Source organism: Eleutherodactylus coqui, chromosome 1, assembly GCF_035609145.1.
Source record: "Eleutherodactylus coqui strain aEleCoq1 chromosome 1, aEleCoq1.hap1, whole genome shotgun sequence".
NCBI lineage: Eukaryota > Metazoa > Chordata > Amphibia > Anura > Eleutherodactylidae > Eleutherodactylus > Eleutherodactylus coqui.
The window spans coordinates 504313633-504335194 of record NC_089837.1 but is presented as its reverse complement, the minus strand read 5'-3'; the positions used below and the strand labels follow the sequence as shown (position 1 = coordinate 504335194).

The following is a 21562-nucleotide window of genomic DNA, read 5'->3' as shown; positions in this document are numbered from 1 at the left end:
AAGACAGGTAAATCACCGCTATGGGAAGTCTGTGTGCACCCACAGCATAGGCGAGTCCAAGGAACCCAAAGACAGTATTAAATATGAAGAAATCACAATGCCCAAACATGGCAGACTTTCACTGCGCCAAGAACATAGGCCTCTGCCCACACCTTTAGCAATCGCAGGCATAGAGCGGACTCTGATGCTAGTACAGCTGTGAATGTCTTATTAATGCGGTACCGCTCCTCTCCTTTTGGCCCAAATGAGTTTCGCAGATAACTGTAGTAACACGAGAGAAAATACATGATGCCCAGTGCTGATCCCCTGACCCCAAGCAGGAGGAGGAGGTGGCATTACAAGGCCAAGAAAAAATTACCAGGACCCGCAGTAGCCTATGTGGGAAGTATGTGAGTGGGCCCTTGGTCAGACTCGGTCCCAGCACACACCTTGTGTGACCCAAGGTGCCGCGACTGACATAGCAATGGGAAAATCCATGTGCCCACACACTATTCATTCTGTGTAGGTGTTTGATAGCTCAATCGACACCGCAAGGGGAAAGCCATCTGCACTCTGCACCCTACCCAAGTCAGTCAGTGTCTTTGTGCCAGACAGGTAAAACACCGCTATGGGAAGTCTTTGTGCACACACAGCACAGGCGAGCTGAAGGACTCAAAGACAGTAATAAACATGAAGAAATGACAGTGCCCAAACATGGCAGACTTTCACTGCACCGAGGACATAGGTCTCTGCACGCACCCTCAGCAATCGTGGCCATAGAGTGGACTCCGATGCTAGTACAGTTGTGAATGTCTCATTAATGCAGTAACGCTCCTCTTCTTTGGCCCAAACCAGTGTCTCAGATAACTGTGGTAACACGGGAGAAAATGCATGATGCCCAGTGCTGATCCCCTGACCCCAAGCAGGAGGAGGTGGTGGCAATACAAGGCCAAGACACCATGACCAGGACCCGCTATAGTCTATGTGGGAAGCACGTTAGGGGGCCCAGGGTCAGGCTCGGTCCCAGCCTCCACCTTGTGTGACCCAAGGTGACCTGAGTTGCATACCAATGGGAAATCCATGTGTCCCAACACAGATAGCTTAACACTGCAAGGGGAAGTCTTTGAGTTCCTTGGGCTTGCCTATGCTGTAAGTGCACAAAGATGGTATTAAATAGGAAGAAATCAGAGTGCCCAACCATGGAAGAGTTTCACCCCTCCAAGGAACTTGGCCTCGGCCCACAATTCTGGCCTAGTCAGTCACTGTATTATTTGTGCCAGATAGGTAAAACACTGCGATGGGAAGACTTAGTGCTTCCATAGTATAGACAGACCCCTGTAACATTCCTGTAGCAAAGGTATAAACAGACCCCAGTAACATTTCTGTAGCACAAGTATAGGCAGACACCTGTAACATTTCTGTAGCACAAGTATAGGCAGACACCTGTAACATTTCTATAGCACAAGTATAGGCAGACCCCTGTAACATTTCTGTAGCACAAGTATAAGCAGAGCCCTGTAACATTTCTGTAGCAAATGTATAGGCAGACTCCTGTAACAGTTCTGAAGTAACAGTACAAACAGATCCCAGTAACATTTCTGTAGCAGAAGTATAGGCAGACGCCTGTAACATTTCTGTAGTACAGGTATAGACAGACCCCAGTAACATTTCTGCATCAGAAGTATAGGCAGACCCCAGTAACATTTCTGTAGTAACAGTATAGACAGACCCCTGTAACATTTCTGTAGCAGAAGTATAGGCAGACCCCTGTAACATTTATGTGGCAGAAGTATAGGCAGACCCCAGTAACACTTATGTAGCAGAAGTATAGGCAGTCCCCTGAAACATTTCTATAGCAGGAATATAGCAGACCCCTGTAACATTTATGTGGCAGAAGTATAGGCAGACCCCTGTAACATTTATCTAGCAAAAGTTTAGGCAGACCCCAGTAAAATTTCTGTAGCAAGAGTATAGGCGAACCCCTGAAAATTGAGGTACCCTGACTGTAGGCGAAGGCCAGAAAAATTAGTTAGTTAAAAGTATAGGCAAGGGCCAGAAAAATTTGTGTACCAAGAGTACAAATATACCCCTGAAAAATTGGTCAACCGAGAGGGCAGGTGAAACCCATAAATATTTTTTGAAAGATATAGCTCTCTGTTGCTTAATTTGTAACACAGCCTGGAGGCAACCCTGTTCAAAAAATTGGTTCATGTTAAAGTATCAATACTTTTGAAACTTTGAAAAAAAATAGTTAGATGAGCCTTTTGGGCCGCAGAAAAATTGGCAGTTCAGCACAATGACATGATGTTTCAGGAGGAGGAGTAGCAGCAGGAGGAGGACTAATATCAGAGACAGATTGACAAAGCTAAATGCCCTTTTTTTTAGAGATAGAGAAGAATGCTTTTAGATGTGGTTGCAGCGAAAACAATCTTTAGGTTCTGCTGCTCTCCGCTGGTGGAGAAGAGAAGTCTGGGGAAATCCAAGCTTTGTTCATCATTATGAGTGTAAGCATGTCGGCACTGGCAGTTGACAGGCATGTACGCTTATCCATGATGATTCCCCCAGCTGCACTAAACACCCTCTCTGTAACATTTCTGTAGCAAATGTATAGGCAGACCCCTGTAACATTTCTGTAGCAAATGTATAGGCAGATCCCTGTAACATTTCTGTAGTAAACGTATAGACAGACCCCAGTAACATTTCTGCAGTAAAAGTATAGGCAGACCCCAGTAGCATTTCTGTAGTTACAGTATAGACAGACCCCTGTAACATTTCTGTAGCACAAGTATAGGCAGACCCCAGTAACATTTCTGTAGCACAAGTATAAGCAGACCCCTGTAACATTTCTGAAGCAAATGTATAGGCAGACCCCTGTAACATTTCTGTAGTAAATGTATAGACAGACCCCAGTAACATTTCTGTAGTAAAAGTATAGGCAGACCCCAGTAGCATTTCTGTAGTTACAGTATAGACAGACCCCTGTAACATTTCTGTAGCACAAGTATAGGCAGACCCCAGTAACATTTCTGTAGCACAAGTATAGGCAGACCCCTGTAACATTTCTGTAGCAAATGTATAGGCAGACCCCTGTAACATTTCTGTAGCAAATGTATAGGCAGACCCCTGTAACATTTCTGTAGTAAATGTATAGACAGACCCCTGTAACATTTCTGTAGCAGAAGTATAGGCAGACCCCAGTAACATTTCTGTAGTAACAGAACAAAGAGATCCCTGTAACATTTCTGTAGCAGAAGTATAGGCAGACCCCTGTAACATTTCTGTAATACAGGTATAGGCAGAACCCTGTAACATTTCTGTAGTAAACATATAGACAGACCCCAGTAACATTTCTGTAGTAAACGTATAGGCAGACCCGAGTAGCATTTCTGTAGTAACAGTATAGACAGACCCCAGTAACTCTTATGTAGCAGAAGTATAGGCAAACCCCTGAAACATTTCTGTAGCAGCAATATAGCAGACCCCTGTAACATTTATGTGGCAGAAGTATAGGCAGATCACTGTAACATTTATCTAGCAAAAGTTTAGGCAAACCCCAGTAAAAGTTCTGTAGCAAGAGTATAGGCGAACCCCTGAAAATTGAGGTACCATGACTGTAGGCGAAGGCCGGAAAAATTAGTTAGTTAGGAGTATAGGCGAGGGCCAGAAAAATTTGTGTACCAAGAGTACAAATATACCCCTGAAAAATTAGTCAACCGAGAGGGCTGGTGAAACCCATAAATATTTTTTGAAAGATATAGCTCTCTGTTGCTTACTTTGTAACACAGCGTGGAGGCAGCCCTGTTCAAAAAATTGGTTCATGTTAAAGTATCAATACTTTTGAAACTTTGAAAAATTGGAAATAAATTGTTAGATGAACCTTTTGGGCCGCGGAAAAATTGGCAGTTCAGCGTAATGACATGATGTTTCAGGAGGAGGAGTAGCAGGAGGACTAATATCAGAGACAGATTGACAAAGCTAAATGAGCTTTTTTTCCGGTGATAGAGAAGAATGCTTTTATCTGTGGTTGCAGTGAAAACAATCTTTAGGTTCCGCTGCTCTCCGCCGGTGGAGAAGAGAAGTCTGGGGAAATCCAGCCTTTGTTCATTATTATGAGTGTAAGCATATCGGCACTGGCAGTTGACAGGCGGGTACGCTTATCCATGATGATTCCCCCAGCTGCACTAAACACCGTCTCTGATAAGACACTAGCAGCAGGGCAAGCCAGCACCTCCAGGGCATACAGCGCAAGTTCATGCCACGTGTCCAGCTTTGACACCCAATAGTTGTATGGAGCAGAGTCATCACGGAGGACGGTGGTATGATCGGCTACGTACTCCCTCACCATCTTTTTACAGTGCTCCCTCTGACTCAGCCTTGACTGGGGAGTGGTGACGCAGTCCTGCTGGGGAGCCATAAAGCTGGCAAAAGCCTTGGAGAGTGTTCCCCTGCCTGCGCTGAACATGCTGCCTGAACTCCGCCCCTTCCCTGCTACTCGGCTCTCGGAACTGCGCCTTCTGTCACTAGCGCTGTCATGGGAAGTTTAGCATCACTTTGTCCACCAGGGCCGTGTGGTTTAGCATCACTCTCGTACCCCTTTCCTCTTCAGGAATGAGAGTGGAGAGGTTCTTCTTGTACCGTGGGTCAAGAAGGGTGTACACCCAGTATTCCGTGTTGGCCAGAATGTGTCTAACGCGAGGGTCACGAGAAAGGCAGCCTAACCTGAAGTCAGCCATGTGTGCCAGGGTGCCAGTACGCAAGACATGGCTGTCCTCACTAGGAAGATGACTTTTAGGATCCTCCTCCTCCTCCTCCTCCTCAGCCCATACACGCTGAACAGATGAGAGGCAAGCAGCATGGGTACCCTCTGCAGTGTGCCCAGCTGTCTCTTCCCCCTCCTCCTCCTGCTCCTCCTCCCCCTCCTCCTCCTCCTCCAAAACGCGCTGAGATATAGACATGAGGGTGGTCTGGCTATCAAGTGACATACTGTCATCCCCGGCTCCTGTTCCAACCGCAAAGCGTCAGCCTTTATGCCTTGCAGCGATCTTCTCAGCAGGCATAGCAGTGGGATGGTAACGCTAATGATTGCAGCATCGACGCTCACCATCTGGGTAGACTCCTTAAAGTTTCCAAGGACCTGGCAGATGTTTGCCATCCAGGCCCACTCCTCGGTAAAGAATTGGGGAGGCTGACTACCACTATGCCGCCCATGTTGGAGTTGGTATTCCACTATTGCTCTACGCTGCTCATAGAGCCTGGCCAACATGTGCAGTGTAGAATTCCACCGCATGGGCACGTCGCACAGCAGTCGGTGCTCTGGCAGATTAAACCGATGTTGCAGTGTCCTCAGGGTGGCAGCGTCCGTGGTGGACTTGCGGAAATGTGCGCAGACACGGTGCACCTTGCCGGGCAGGTCAAACAAGTGCGGGTAGTTTTTCAGAAACCGCTGAAGCACCAGATTGAAGACGTGGGCCAGGCATGGCACATGTGTGAGGCTGCCGAGCTGCAGAGCCGCCACCAGGTTATGGCCGTTGTCACACACAACCATGCCCGGTTGCAGGCACAGCGGTGAAAGCCAGAGGTTGGTCTGCTCTGTCAGACCCTGCAACAGTTCGGGGGCCGTGTGTCTCTTGTCACCTAAGCTGAGTAGTTTCAGCACGGCCTGCTGACACTTGCCCACCGCTGTGCTGCCGCGCAGCGCCACACCGACTGCTGGCGACGTTCTGCTCACACTTAGTTGAGAAGTAGAGGTTGTGTAGGAGGCAGGGGAGGGTTTAGAGGAGGTGGCATAGAATGCCGCAGATACCAGCAACGAGCTTGGACCCTCTATTCTGGGTGTGGGTAGGACGTGAGCAGTCCCAGGCTCTGACTTGGTCCCAGCCTCCACTTGGAAGTGGACCTTTCAAGTAACCGCGTTGGTGAGAGCACGATTTATGTTGCGGGAGATGTGCTGGTGTAGGGCTGGGATGGCACACTGAGAAAAATAGTGGCGACTGGGGACCAAGTAGCGCGGGACGGCCGCCGCCATCATATTTTTGAAAGCCTCCATTTCCACAAGCCTGTACGGCAGCATCTCCAGGCTGATTAATTTGGTAATGTGCATGTTTAAAGATTGTACGTGCACGTGCGTGGCGGCGTATTTGCGTTTTCGCTCCAACGCTTGTGCTACTGACAGTGGAGGTGAGGGTGTGGGTGCAGGCCGGGAGGCACTCGTGCCTGTGTCCTGAGAGAGGGGTTGGATCTGAGTGGCAGGTGGGGCACAGGGAAGGAGGCAGTGGTGTGACCTGGAGGCGGTGAATGGCCTTCGTCCCACCTTGTGGGGTGCTTGGCCATCATATGCCTGCGCATGCTGGTTGTGGTGAGGCTGGTAGTGGTGGCTCCCCGGCTGATCTTGGTGCGACACAGGTTGCACACCATTGTTCGTCGGTTGTCCGCGCTCTCACTGAAAAACATCCACACCTTTTAACACCTAGCCCTCTGCACGGAGGCTTGACGTGAGGGGGTGCTTTGGGAAAGAGTTCAGGGATTCTTCGCTCTGGCCCTGCCTCCACCCCTAGCCACCCCACTGCCTCTTCCAACCTGTCCTGCTGCTGCACTTGCCTCCCCCTCTGAATACCTGTCCTCAGTAGGCTTAGCAATCCAGGTGGGGTCAGCCACCTCATCGTCCAGCTGCTCTTCCTCCGAGTCCTCTGTGCACTCCTCCCTCGGACTTATTGCCCTTACTACTACCTCACTGATAGACAAATGTGTCTCTTCATCATTATAATTCTCACCCACTGAAAGCTCTTGAGACAGTTGCCGGAAGTCCCCAGCTTCATCACCCAGACCCCGGGAACTTTCCAAAGGTTGGGCATCGGTCACGACAAACTCCTCAGGTGAGAGAGGAACCATTTTTTCCCACTCATGGCAGGGACCCAAGAACAGTTCCTGGGAGTCTGCCTGCTCATCAGAATATGTCATTTTCATGGAGTGAGGAGGCTGGGAGGAAGTAGGAGCAGCAGCCAGAGGATTCAGAGTTGCAGCAGTGGACTGTATAGAAGACATTGCTGGATGCATTTTCTGTCATCCACGACAGGACCTGCTCACACTGCTCTGTTTGTAATAAAGGTCTACCACGTGGACCCATAAATTGTGATATGAAGCTGGGGACCCCAGAAACTTGCCTCTCTCCTAATCCCGCAGCAGCTGGCTGTGATTCACCTGAACCAGGAACTCGGCCTGTGCCCACACCCTCACTTGGACCTCCGCGTCCTCGTCTGCGTCCACGACCCCTACCCCTACCCCTCATCATGGCAGATTACGAATAGAGCAGGGGCCAAATAAATTACCCCACTGTACAGCACTGACAACTGGGCCTTAATTCACCGCACACAGAGACTTGTAGATAGCGGAGGCTCTATGCTGTGACTAGGAAAAAGTAAGCCACTGTCTCGCGCTGTTACCTAGGGGTAATTTACTGCTCGCAGAGACTTGTAGGTTATAGAGGCTGTGTGGAGTGGGAGAAGACTGTAAAGCCAGTGGATAGTGCTGGTAACTGCGGGGATCTCAACCCCACCAATGGAAATGGTATTGTGAGATGCTCTGCACAGCGGCTGAGCTGAAATACTTTGCAGTGGCCCCGGTAATATTACAGTACTGTTTAGCTGTGAGACCGCAGTCTAATTCACTGCAGACACAGACCGGTGTAAATAATTATGGAATTATTTGCGTACACTTTCACGCTGAGAGCGGTATTGTAACGCAAACTCCACCCAGAAAAAAATTATACGGAAGGCTGCAAACAGGCCTAGCTGCGTAATACTGAAGCACTACAACTCCCAGCAGCCACCCAGTAAAATGTACACGGTCAGAGGTAGCCCTAAGAAGGACCGTTGGGGTTCTTGTAGACAGGATCCTACACTACCACTGTCCCTATCTCAGCAGCACTTTCCCTATACTCTGTATTACAGACTGCAGACTTAGAACGCTATAGCTGTAATAGCCTGCACAGCCCCAGATGAAAAAAAAAAATTGTGCAAAACTGCTCCCAGCCAGCCACAACAGTAATGCACACGGTCAGATGTGGCCCTAAGAAGGACCGTTGGGGTTCTTGAAGACAGGATCCTACACTAACACTTTCCCTATCTCGTCAGCAGCACTTTCCCTAACCTCTGCCAGCATGTGTCTGAGGCGAGCGGTCACTTGATTTCGCCAACCACTCACTGCAGGAGGGTGGGATAGGGCGGGCACGTCACAGGAGAAAGTAGTAATGTCTTCCCTGCATGCCTATTGGCTAGAAAATGGCGCTAAACATGCGGGGAAGGAAATGGAATTGACTCGAGTACCACGTGGTGCTCGTCTTGAGTAACGAGCATCTTGAGCACCCTAATGCTCGAACGAGCATCACGCTCGGACGAGTGTGCTCGCTCATCTCTAATAATAGTATTCTAACTCCTTTCCAGGGCAATTTATACAGATGAACCAGGAAGAAAGTAGGTAAATTCTGATGCCAAGACTCAATAGCGGAGAGGACGGGTTAGCCTCTAATATGCTTTCTTTCTGTCCTGCAAGACGACTTACCATACTTCAAGTCATGTGAGAGTTTCCTCAAAAATGTCAGAGAAACTTGTGGGTAGATCATTTAAGCCATTTCCAGACAATTCTTCATCCAAAGATGTTTGCTCAACCTACAGTTGGGACTTTGGGCAAAACTAATCATACCATTCTGACCTAAGGAAGCGTGATTTCTGTTTTAAGGGATTAGTCATGTAAACCATGGCAGGCTTTCACCAGCCTGAAGGTAGTCAGCCTGTTAGCGTGAGAATTATAAGGTCCTTGCTAAGAAAAATAGGTTTAACTGTGTCACATTGTGCTCCTGTGATTTGTAGTACTATGGGTTTCCAGGATCACACTGCTGTATAGGTGATTTGGCTGGCTGATGGTGTGGAGCTCTCCAGCCAGCCAATCACCATCATGATGCACACATAAATATCAGCCTCTTACTAGCGGGTGCTGGTCATTTATCCACTATCCTTTTCCAACTCAGTGCTTGGTGTTATGCATGTTGCTATTTTGAGTTGCTTTCACTGAAGATGGTCTGCACACCAGATCTTCTGTCTGCAGGTTCTGTGGCCCCTCCTCCCTTCCCTTTTATCAGATGTGGCCTCCAGACATCTGATGTCCTATACATTGTACGGTGGGTGATATCTGAAATGTTCCTCTTATGTCAGTTTGGTGTCTGACGCTCTTGCCCCTTTCTTGATGTGTGAACACTTAAACTAACTCCTGTTTTATTTGTTAGGCCAGCTACCTGTGTCTGCCGCCCTCTTGCTATTCTGGGCAGATGCAGGCTTTGCTCTGCTCCTTCTATATGAATGGATTCTTAGCTGTGTACTTTCCATTGGCACTGCAGGAGGTAATCCTCCCCAGCACTCCCAGCCCAGCTGCAGGGTAATAGGCTATTGCCCACCTATTTAGTGGAGCTGGAGATTCTCCTGCTTTGCCTGAGTGTTGTTGTCTATGACTTCTGTGTTCGCCCTGATTCCTTTTACCTGGATGTTTGTTCTCTGCCTGCCCAGACATTGCACCAGATTCTGTTTGCAGTTTGGCCTGTTTTGCCGAGCTTTGCACCGGTGCCTCTGACCTCCATTGATCAGCTGCCAACCACACCAGGACTACTCCAGGAAGTAGCAGTCTGCTCGGTTTCCTACAGTAAATTCTAGATCCCTGTACAGTGGTTAAAGAGTGAATACCGGGGAACCATCAGGATAATACCCTTAGGATTAGCCCAGGCCAAGGCCAAACCGGTTGGTTGGCACAGTGGGTCCACACTCATTGTCCATAACATATTTCTGCATGCATGAAGTTCTGAGTGGGGTTTTCCTCTGTGAGGTGAGCAGAGTTCATGTGGTAACAATCACTTCTTCAGTGTGGTCTGAAGGAGTGGACTGCTCTTGGTGTGTACAATGACATGTTCTGTGTGGTGTTCCCTCTGTGTTGCAGTCACTTGGTGTGAACAAGGTCGTGTTCTGTGTATGTCTGTAGGTGTTGACTACACTTGGTGTGAATTGTCCTGCTCAGTGTGTGTTTTGTTGTATCTCCCCTGCTTGGTTTTCCTGTCTGTTACCATCTTGGATGAGCTGGCCCCTAGGTTCCAATGTGGAGCCATCCCTAAAATAAAAAAATAAATAAATCTTGGTATTTGTATAGCGCCGACTTATTTTGCAGCGCTTTCGGGTAATTATTACTTATTACTCCCCACCAAGCTGGATTCTCATTTTACCGACCTTGGAAGGATGGAAGGCTGAGTCAACCTTGAGCTGGCTACCGAATCATGCGGGGATTGAACTTCAGGTCGTAGGCGAGAGCTTACACTCGGCACCACACGAGGCTCTTATTGAGACAATCGCACCAATTAAGACAATCGCCCCATTTGCAGGCAAAGGTTCCCTAGACACTCACAAGACCCATGATGTGGGCTTGTGAGGTTACATATTCTGGCCAAAATACAAACCAATATCTCGTACTTATTAGCAATTCCAGCTGCCTATGTGGGTTTGTACTATAGGTAAATATTTTGGAGTCTGTTGTTGTTTGTATGCATGTTTGATTTTTGTATGTTATTGGTGTTGGAGTGCATATTCTTTCCCTCCTGTTTTATTTGGGTTACGTTCATCTAGGTCATTGTTCCCATGGCTTGCACAGATATAACAATCAGAGGTAGAAACCTGAACAAAAGGTGCCTATACCTGTATAGCAGTGTTTCTCAACTCTAGTCCTCGGGACCCCCAAACAGGTCATGTTTTCACGGTATCCTATAGGAAGAACACATGTGGCAATGTCTGAGGAACTGATAATTAGATCACCTGCACAATACTGGGGAAATCCTGAAAACATGACCTGTTTGGGGGTCCTGAGGACTGGAGTTGAGAAACACTGCTGTATAGTGTCCATCTTCATAAATAGTGTGAGGGAGGAAGGCTTTTAGCAGAGAAGACCCATATTGAGGAGTGATGCAACATATTCCACAGGATGGATTTAAGAAAGTTTAAGGTAAGACTTTAGCTAAAGACTAGAGGTGAGCGAACCTACTCGGCCACGCCCCTTTTTCGCCCGAGCACCGCGATTTTCGAGTACTTCCGTACTCGGGCGAAAAGATTTAGGGGGCGCCGTGGGTGAGTGGGGGGTTGCAGCGGGGAGTGGGGGGGAGAGGGAGAGAGAGAGGGCTCCCCCCTGTTCCCCACTGCTACCCCCCGCCACGCCTCCCCCCGCCCCCCGAATCTTTTCACCTGAGTACTGAAGTACTCGAAAATCGCGGTGCTCGATCGAGTAATTACTCGAAACGAATAGGTTCGCTCATCTCTACTAAAGACCCTTTGACAAAGTGGTTCATAATGGCCATTCAGAGACTGAAGACAGCTAAAGTCAACCCTTTCCCAAAATTGAAAGCTATGTGAGCACTCCTAACCTTTACAGGAAACGGACTTGCTATTCCTATCAGGAAAGGTGGCGCTTACATCAGCCAAACGGATCAGTGATCTATGGGCCTTGACTGTCAAAGAGCCTTATTTATCCTTCCATGAGGATAAAGTGATATTAAGGACTCTGGTTTTTTTTCAGGCCCAATTGGTTATTTTTTCTCAATATGAATCAGGTAATTGTCCTGCCGGCCTTCTATTCTGAACCTACCTGGGAGGAAGAAAGGTGCTCGTAGACACCAGATGTGGGGCAGTGTCCGAGAATAGACCTATCACAGCTGAGAGTTTGGACCGATCAGTTGTCTGTGCTCACACAGATCCCAAAGAAAGGGAGAAATCCCCCCAGCCCACCATATCTAGGTGACCGAGAGACCCTGTTATTACTTTATATAAAAGTGAAAGTCTCCATCCAGAAGACATCAGACTCGCTATACCGGAGCCACAGCAACATCAGGGGCAGAAGATGCGGTATCTGGCTGAGAGCATCTGCACATGGAGCACACAACATACCTTCTGTGTAAGAAGAACCTCTCTATGGAGAAGTCTTTTCCTCCTGTCCTTCAGTTTTTATTTCTGGTCTTTCCCACCCCTAATAAATCCTTCTCCCCCCGTATGTATATGGCTGCTGTGTGAGGATACCCCAGGAAGCCAGAAGTTATTATGCTATACTTCTTTCCTGCAGATCTAACAGCAGCACATATCTACCCAACCAATAAAGTATTTTTCTCTACATCTCTTTGTAGTCTTTAAAAAAACAGACAAGGGGGAGGAGCTTAGGTCCCCCTTCTTATAGGGTTTGTACAAAATTTGAATTAACTCTCCAAAGCATGTGGTAGGGGAATAAATCCCCATGTCTATATGTGCTGCTGTTAGGACTACAGGAAAGAACAGCATAATAAATTCTACCCGTCTGCAGAGTCACATTGACTGTAACAGGTCAGTGTAATGTAAGTATGAAGTCAGTTGTAAACACGCTAAGCACACGGATGTGAGAACCAGTCCGTCTGGGTAAGCCCTTTATAGATTCCTCTATGAGCTCCACACATCAGCAGTCCTCCTATTACTCCTGTTCTAGACTCCTGACTGCTACATTGTAACAAACTGCTGCTGTGTGAGCCAGACAAGAGGACGGCTTCTCAGCCTCTGAATGTCAATGTTTTCTTTAACTGACAGCAAGCAGAGATTTTGAAATCAGTGAAGAAAGACAAAACATATAAGGAAGTTGTAGAAGCTTTATTTCCATAAGATTCACAACTTCTTGTAGATCCGTGTAGATACCGCCGGATACTTTCTCATCTTAGACTTAGTTATTTGCTGTTTGGCTACTTGCAGAAGTAACGGTCGTTCCGGTCCCTCTCACATGTAAGACCACTCGCACACGGGCAGTAATCCGGGTAGAGCCCATTAATAATCTGAAGAAAGAGATGATAGGGTTAATGAAGACACTTGTGACTCCTAACCACATCTCCATGACTTTAGTCCATGTAGACGGACTGATGTCGCTGTGGGGCGTCTTACATCAGAGTTTGTGTTTTTAACGCACAAATGTCATCTGATTGCAATCAGTGTTTTTTATGGGGGAGAAAAAAACGGAAGGCGGTCAAGATGATGTCATTTAAACCTCCCATTAAATTCAATGGGTGCGTAAATAAAACAGAAGTTACTCCCTCGCCGTACAGGGGCGTTTATTTTAAATACATTCATTGATATTAATGTGCGATTCTGGTCCGAGAATCAAAAAATAAAGACTTGATAAAGACTGCTGGGTCATTCCGTGTCAGTTCAACCAACGCTCCCGGTCGACCATCTCAGATTTCAATGAAACTTTGCACAAAGATAGACCCTGACCCTAAACTAAGATAGCCAGAATATTAGGCTTTAAAGTGCTTTGGTTCACGAGCTACAGGTCTTAATCTAGGGGGTTGTCATGTGATTACAGCGCGCAACCTGAAAAAAGTGGCGATTTCAATCCATTGCCAAGCCAGTTCTAATGACTCTAGAGCAACAAAACTTCACACACTAGGAGAACTTTTGGTGCTGAATCCAGCTAAGCTACTCAGACTGCCACTCTTATCATCATTCTGCCACCATTGCATGTCAAATTAGCTGAAAAATTCTATCGCGCAAAATAAAACTCATATTTTAAGCAGTAATAACTCATAATCAATGCAATCCAACTCAGCTCTGAATTTATCAATGTGTACTCCATAGAAATGTTTCTCATTATTCCCATTATGGACCCAAAAGGATGCATAGCTCTTAAGATACAATGAGTCAAAAATGGCAAAAAACACTTTTTTGCTAATTTTTCCCTTTTTCAAAGGCGAAAATCGGAATGTACTCCATTTTTATTTTTTTTCATTTTTGTTCTATTTGGAAGAGAATTTTTTGCTCTACAAGATTCGATGTTTTTCATTTTGTTCCCAGACCTTATAGATGGGAAAATATCAATGCCTGTGAAGGTCCTATGCACTCGCGGAGGTCAAATAATAAAATAAGTGTAAGTTTTGCATGGATGTATAATTAGTTTAGAAATCATGAGAAGGTAAATTATTTTTGGAATGAGACAACGTTTTGTGCTCAAGAAACTTATGTGATCAAAAATTGCATGGCGAGTTCAGGTGAGCCACAAGCTTTGGCCTAAGATGGTCAGAATATCATTGAGTGTTGCATAATGATTGTGGTATATTCCAGTGATCACTGGGCTTATTTAGCACTCTATCCATATTGGATACTAAGATTATCTAAGGCTAGCATTTGTGTAATAAATAACTAGTTCTGAACTCGCCATGCAATTTTTGATCACATAACTAGTTATTTATTACACAAATGCTAGCCTTAGATAATCTTAGTATCCAATATGGATAGAGTGCTAAATAAGCCCAGTGATCACTGGAATATACCACAATCATTATGCAACACTCAATGATATTCTGACCATCTTAAGCCAAAGCTTGTGGCTCATCTGAACTCGCCATGCAATTTTTGATCACATAAGTTTCTTGAGCACAAAAAGTTGTCTAATTCCAAAAATAATTTACCTTCTCATGATTTCTAAACTAATTATACATCCATGCAAAACTTACACTTATTTTATTATTTGACCTCCGCGAGTGCATAGGACCTTCACAGGCATTGATATTTTCCCATCTATAAGGTCTGGGAACAAAATGAAAAACATCGAATCTTGTAGAGCAAAAAATTCTCTTCCAAATAGAACAAAAATGAAAAAAAATAAAAATGGAGTACATTCCGATTTTCGCCTTTGAAAAAGGGAAAAATTAGCAAAAAAGTGTTTTTTGCCATTTTTGACTCATTGTATCTTAAGAGCTATGCATCCTTTTGGGTCCATAATGGGAATAATGAGAAACATTTCTATGGAGTACACATTGATAAATTCAGAGCTGAGTTGGATTGCATTGATTATGAGTTATTACTGCTTAAAATATGAGTTTTATTTTGCGCGATAGAATTTTTCAGCTACTTTGACATGCAATGGTGGCAGAATGATGATAAGAGTGGCAGTCTGAGTAGCTTAGCTGGATTCAGCACCAAAAGTTCTCCTAGTGTGTGAAGTTTCATTGCTCTAGAGTCATTGGAACTGGCTTGGCAATGGATTGAAATCGCCACTTTTTTCAGGTTGCGCGCTGTAATCACATGACAACCCCCTAGATTAAGACCTGTAGCTCGTGAACCACAGCACTTTGAAGCCTAATATTCTGGCTATCTTAGTTTAGGGTCAGGGTCTATCTTTGTGCAAAGTTTCATTGAAATCTGAGATGGTCGACCGGGAGCGTTGGTTGAACTGACACGGAATGACCCTGCTAAAGTCGGAGCGTCGCCTGCTGTATGGAGCAATAACACTTTATATGCCTTCGCTCCACCACTGATGCTGCCATTTGCTTCTCCACTGGATGTACTACGCTGGGGACTAAGGATCCGAGGTCCCTTAAGTGGCTGTTGCATCCCATCTCTTCCGTGGCCTCTTTTTTGTGCATACGGAGGGGTGCTGGGGGACTTTCTTTTTGTTACATAGAATCAAAAAATAAGACATTCAACCTGTTAAAATGAATATAAAAAAACCGCACATAAATAAACTCATCGCCTTTAAGGACTCCCGCGGGCGCACGCAGTATTAGTCCATGAAGAGCGCACCGTTGTTTCCTCCCGTGTATGTTGGATGTTTTTGCGCGTTTCTCTGCTTGCATATTGCGTCTGTATTCACTGTGGTTTCCAGATGCGCAAAAAAACAAAACGCAAGAAAGATGAACTGATGTCATTTTTTCCGCACTTCCTTGCAACAAGTTTAAAAAACGCTCTTTCCTGGTGATTTTGGTCTGTAAATCGGGGTGACAGCAGGACATCCGCATCACATATCTACATCTGACTCCACCCATGCAGATCAGCCGTGTTGTGCGGACAGGGGATACGGCGGTGTGAAGGGGCCCTGATTGCTCCAAAGTTTGTCCAAATTCTGTCCGTTTCACACTTCAGCATTAACCTCCTCCGTGTGAATAATATCACGGCTCCTCAGCGCAGGTTTTGGCCGCACAGCTTGTAGAGACGGAACACAAGGTTTTACGGGGTGCCACAGGTTGTGGTAATTTGTAGTAGAGGCTCCTGTCACCTCACTGCTGCGGGTACAAGTACCTGAGTGTGTAGGTATTCATGCACTGCCAGGAGGAGTAACAGAGGAACCGCAGCATGTAGAGCTCTAAGATAAGAGGCTGCAGGAGGCTTATTTTGTGGGCGATGCAAATATTTAGTAAAGCCGACAATGAAGGGAAATAACCGTATTTGTGCTATTAGGAGTGGGGGCTGAAGAATCACCACATGTTCTATTTACGTGTCACATGAGAACAGGACATGTAATCTGTGGTGCCCGCACATCACACAACACATGGATGGGGCGCCCATGTGATCGGAGCGGCACCCGGGAATTCTGGGCACAACGAAGGGAGAAGCAGATACAGCAGCTGCTTACAGATACTCACCAGAGGGTTACAGGTCGCATTTTTTGCTGCTTTTGGTTCACATTTATTTGTAGGAACACGGAACCCTGTGGATGTCCTACGACAACACCCACTGTCACATGCTGTACTTAGAGTACAGAAATCTCCATCGTCCTAAATATAAAAGAGAGACATAAATGTGATGTGATTGGAATTCTCTTTGTCTCGCTGTTCTCCTTCCTGAGATCGGCCACAATTATTACTTCACACCGGGAAGGAGAGGCTGTTAGGGACAGTTCAGACGGTTGTTTCCCCATCTGTGCTGTCCGTGTATTTCACGGCACACGGACCCATATATGACAATCAGGCTCTTCACATGAGTGTTATTTCACGTGGATCCTGTCCTGTTCCGGTCCGTGTCATGGATGAGCAGGATATGTAATGTCCGCTACCCGCCGCTCAGACATCACATGGACGTACATCCGCGTGCGCTCCACTGCGAGTTGGGCCCTAGATTGTCACACACAACTCACAAACATCCTACCAATATATGTAGCAAGGTCTGCAGCACACCAAAAGCCTAAATGCCAAATAGGCTGAGGCAATAATAAAAGTATGCAAAAGCCAGCAAGAGGACAGAACCCCGAACCTCTGTAGGGGTCATCCAATGCGGTGATCAGCGAGTGGCAGCATGAATGGCGCAAATATTAAAACTATCTTTATTCCTCCACTAAAATTGCGCCGATTCGGCGGCCTTGGTCTTTGCCGAGCTCCATGTATGCCGCTACTCGCTGATTACTACATGGGATACCTCACAAGCATCCGTCTGAGCGCACACTTAGACCTCTATCATTTAGGGTTATGGCTCTTCTTTTCCTATAGAGGTTCTGTTGGGAACAACGCCTCCATAAACAGGAATAAGGCGCGATCACACGGGCTTTGTGGCGATTTTTTAATAGCGCAAAAGTCAATAGTACCTTTTAATGTTAAAAACACATCGCATGAAAATAACAGTTTTGTGCTTTGCGATGCAATAAAAAGGAGGCTCCATAGGGAAACACGGGAGGTTTAAAAAAACAAGAAATATTTTTTTTTAATGCAACATCGCAGAGTGAAAACCTTACCGATATGAAGGAAACCATTGAAAATCATTGATTTCATAATTCTGCTATTTTACTCCCTCCACGTTGGACTGAAATAGTGCGATTTTACCGCCCATGAGAAACCCCACTAAGAGCTGTATGAGAACGGCACCCAGATTATTTTGTCAGGGCTTATAGCTCTACTGTTACTAGATGGGGGTCTCTAATAAAGGGGCATTCGGTGCATAGTTATAACATAATGGGATTGGAGGAGAGATGCCTGTATATGGGGGTCATGGAGTAATGCTTCCCTCCAGCTGCTCCTCCGCCATTGTAAAACATAAGAGAAATACTCGGGGGCCGGACCCTGATGAGAGATGGCGGTGCTACATGGGTGGATGGTTCTAAGGAGATTATTTCGTCCCCATATGGTGATATTGGAAGCTATATGGGGGGTTATTTCGTCCCCATATAGTGATAGTGGAAGCTATATGGAGAGTTATTTAGTCCCCATATGGTGATATTGGAAGCTATATGGGAGGTCACTCCGAAACTATATGTGGGGTTATTTAGTCCCCATATGGTGATATTAGAAGCTATATGGGGGTTATTTAGTCCCCGTGATATTAGAAGCTATATGGGGGGTTATTTAGTCCCCATATGGTGATATTAGAAGCTATATGGGGGGTTATTTAGTCCCCGTGATATTAGAAGCTATATGGGGGGTTATTTAGTCCCCATATGGTGATATTAGAAGCTATATGGGGGTTATTTAGTCCCCATATGGTGATACTAGAAGCTATATGGGGGTTATTTAGTCCCCATATGGTGATATTAGGAGCTATATGGGGGTTATTTAGTCCCCATATGGTGATATTAGAAGCTATATGGGGGTTATTTAGTCCCCATATGGTGATATTAGAAGCTATATGGGGGTTATTTAGTCCCCATATGGTGATATTAGAAGCTATATGGGGGTTATTTAGTCCCCATATGGTGATATTAGAAGCTATATGGGGGTTATTTAGTCCCCATATGGTGATATTAGAAGCTATATGGGGGGTTATTTAGTCCCGGTGATATTAGAAGCTATATGGGGGGTTATTTAGTCCCCATATGGTGATATTAGAAGCTATTTAGGGGGTTATTTAGTCCCCATGAGATTAGAAGCTATATGGGGGTTATTTAGTCCCCATATGGTGATATTAGAAGCTATATGGGGGTTATTTAGTCCCCATATGGTGATATTAGAAGCTATTTAGGGGGTTATTTAGTCCCCATATGGTGATATTAGAGGCTATATGGGGGTTATTTAGTCCCCATATGGTGATATTAGAAGCTATTTAGGGGGTTATTTAGTCCCCATGAGATTAGAAGCTATATGGGGGTTATTTAGTCCCCATATGGTGATATTAGAAGCTATATGGGGGTTATTTAGTCCCCATATGGTGATATTAGAAGCTATATGGGGGTTATTTAGTCCCCATATGGGGATATTAGAAGCTATATGGGGGGTTATTTAGTCCCTATATGGTGATATTGGAAGCTATATGGGGGGTTATTTAGTCCCCATATGGTGATATTAGAAGCTATATGGGGGGTTATTTAGTCCCCATATGGTGATATTAGAAGCTATATGGGGGTTATTTAGTCCCCATACGGTGATATTAGAAGCTATATGGGGGTTATTTAGTCCCCATATGGTGATATTAGAAGCTATATGGGGGTTATTTAGTCCCCATATGGTGATATTAGAAGCTATATGGGGGTTATTTAGTCCCCATATGGTGATATTAGAAGCTATATGGGGGGTTATTTATTAGTAAAGCGGGTGAGTGTTAAGCGAGAATGTCTGATGAAAATTAAGACATAGTAGAAATAACGGAAACATGGCCTGATGATAAGTGCGATTGGGGTGAATTTACAGGGTTACAATCTCTTCAGAAGTGACCATGGGAACAAGAAAGGGGGGGGGATGTTTGTATGTTAAATCCTACTTAATACAAGAAAACAAAAATCAGCGCCTACTCACACACAACGATTTTCAAAAGAATGTGAGTTACTTTTAAGTACTCACCTGGTGCTCGGCCAAAACTCCTGTCCAGGAGATTGACCGGCACCTTATATCCAAGTTGGCTTGTAACGTCTCTGGAGTCCTGGATCCGATTACCAGAGAGCGTCTCTGGGGTTTACAGCCGTGACAGGCTGTTTGCATACCTCTCTTGTCAAATGGAAAAAATTTCCCCGGCGCTCGTCGGTTCCAGCAGAAATAGAGAACACAATGTCCGTGAATAACTTTAAATAATTTATTGATTCGTACGCTACGCGTTTCTGCGGGTTATCCCTGCGGTTGTCGAGGCTACAAGAAGATATCGGTGTAGAAGATGATCTACTTCTGATCCCTGTTATGTAGGGCCTCCCCATTGGGCCCCCGATCCGGCCCTGTACTTACTTACTCTCACCATCGCTCAGCAGTGAACACTCTTTTATTTTATTTGCTTTTTGTGTTTTAAACTACTAAACAAAACTTTTACATCCATGTGTCATGTATGATAGATCCAGTCTGTGTCCCAGATGCCAAGTTAGAGCGTTAGCCACAGCTAGAACATAGGCCATGAAGTGTTCCCCGGGCATTGTTCTGGGGCAAAGCACCACCCTGTGCCTTTCTTGATAGAAGAAGCTCAAGTTTTTCATTTTTTCATTTTGTTGTTTTAAGCATTTAGCTGTGAAATCCATATCGGAAATATATGGTGTAAAATGTAAAAATTCAAAGCCCGTGTGAATGAGACCATATACTAAATATGTGGAGGGGAAACCAGGACAGCAGCTGGTGACAGGTACTCACCGGGCCGAGACATTCCTGAGGTCGTCGTTTTGGTCCACATTCATCAACTGCCCTGCGAGAGGTACTCCTGAAGCAACACCCGCTATTACACAGGTCACTAGAATAACATGAATCTCCATCGTTCTAAATATAAAACAGGGGAAGATAAGTTTTAGGAATCCATTTATAAGGTCTCACATTTATGTCACATAAAGAAGTGCGCTTTCTAAAAATTACTGACACATCATAGGGACACGCAAAAAGTTTTGATCGCTGGGGGTGCAGATGCTGAGACCCCACTGATTGCTAGAATAAAGCAGCTGAAGCCTCATCCCAGCGCTGTCACTGCTGGTTAGCTGAGGATGGGCCTTAGTCTTTATATTGAGCCCGTCTTCAGCCAGATAGCAGGGACAGCACTGATGAGCGCTTTAGCTGACTTGTTCTAGTGATGGGTTGGGGTCTCGGCACTCAGACCCCCAGTGTACAGAAACCTTTGACAAGTCCATATGTAATGACAAAACTATATGAAATCCCATTTAGGGCCCATTCACACCTGCATTTAGGGCTTCAGCCACAATTCTGTTTCTCTTTCATTTTTGGAGCGGAAAAGTGAAATTAAAATGGAAATAATCATTTCCATTTTTTTCTTATTGATTTTATTGGGTTTTCAAATTAAAGGAAAACAAACGGAAAACTCTATGTTACCTCCATATCATTAGGTTTACATTTTTGTAAAATTAACAAATAGCGCTGCAGACGTGCCAGTGGGGGAAAAAAACAACGAAACAGAAGCAGATAGAAAGCTTTCCGTTTTTTGAAAACCAATTGAAATCAAAGAGAAAAAAAGGGAACTTTTATTTACATTTTCAATTTGTTTCTCTGCTCTTAAAACAGAATTGTGACAGAAGCCCTAAACGCCGGTGTGAATGGGTTCTCACATCGCTGAAGAGTATTCGCATCCAGGGGAACTATTTTGCACATTGAGGGTACATTTACACATAGCGGAAATGCTGCATCACCTGACCAGCGGCGCTGAGCCCACTAGAGACCGCCGAATGAAGGGGTACGCTACAGTGCAAGGAAGTGCGAGGTGAGAGGGAGAACTGTTTGAGCCGCTATGTGTAAACATCCCCTAATTACCACTCAGCCCAGCTGATAGTGGGCAGAGCTGACAGGCACACACTGTGATTTAGGAATGCTCTTTATAACTTGTGTTAATCATCGTGATTGGCTGGGCGATAAAATTGGGTCCAGTTTTGCTAAATTGGATTG

The 21562-nt window shown here is 45.5% G+C and overlaps 1 protein-coding gene across 2 annotated transcripts in view; it reads right to left on the bottom strand.

Annotated features, from left to right (window-relative positions):
- LOC136614127 (keratin-associated protein 12-1-like) overlaps positions 1 to 21562 on the bottom strand; it is a 118038-nt gene that overhangs the window by 10876 nt on the left and 85600 nt on the right. Inside the window, exons 4-6 of one of the 2 annotated variants that reach the window (XM_066594100.1) lie at positions 20312 to 20434; positions 16427 to 16558; positions 12647 to 12844 (exon numbers count right to left, since the gene is read on the bottom strand). In XM_066594100.1, coding sequence (XP_066450197.1) covers positions 12755 to 12844; positions 16427 to 16558; positions 20312 to 20434 — 345 coding nt within the window. In that variant the 3' untranslated portion in view covers positions 12647 to 12754. Of the gene's footprint in view, positions 1 to 12646; positions 12845 to 16426; positions 16559 to 20311; positions 20435 to 21562 lie in introns of those variants that run through there. The other variant, XM_066594101.1, reaches the window with a different exon arrangement.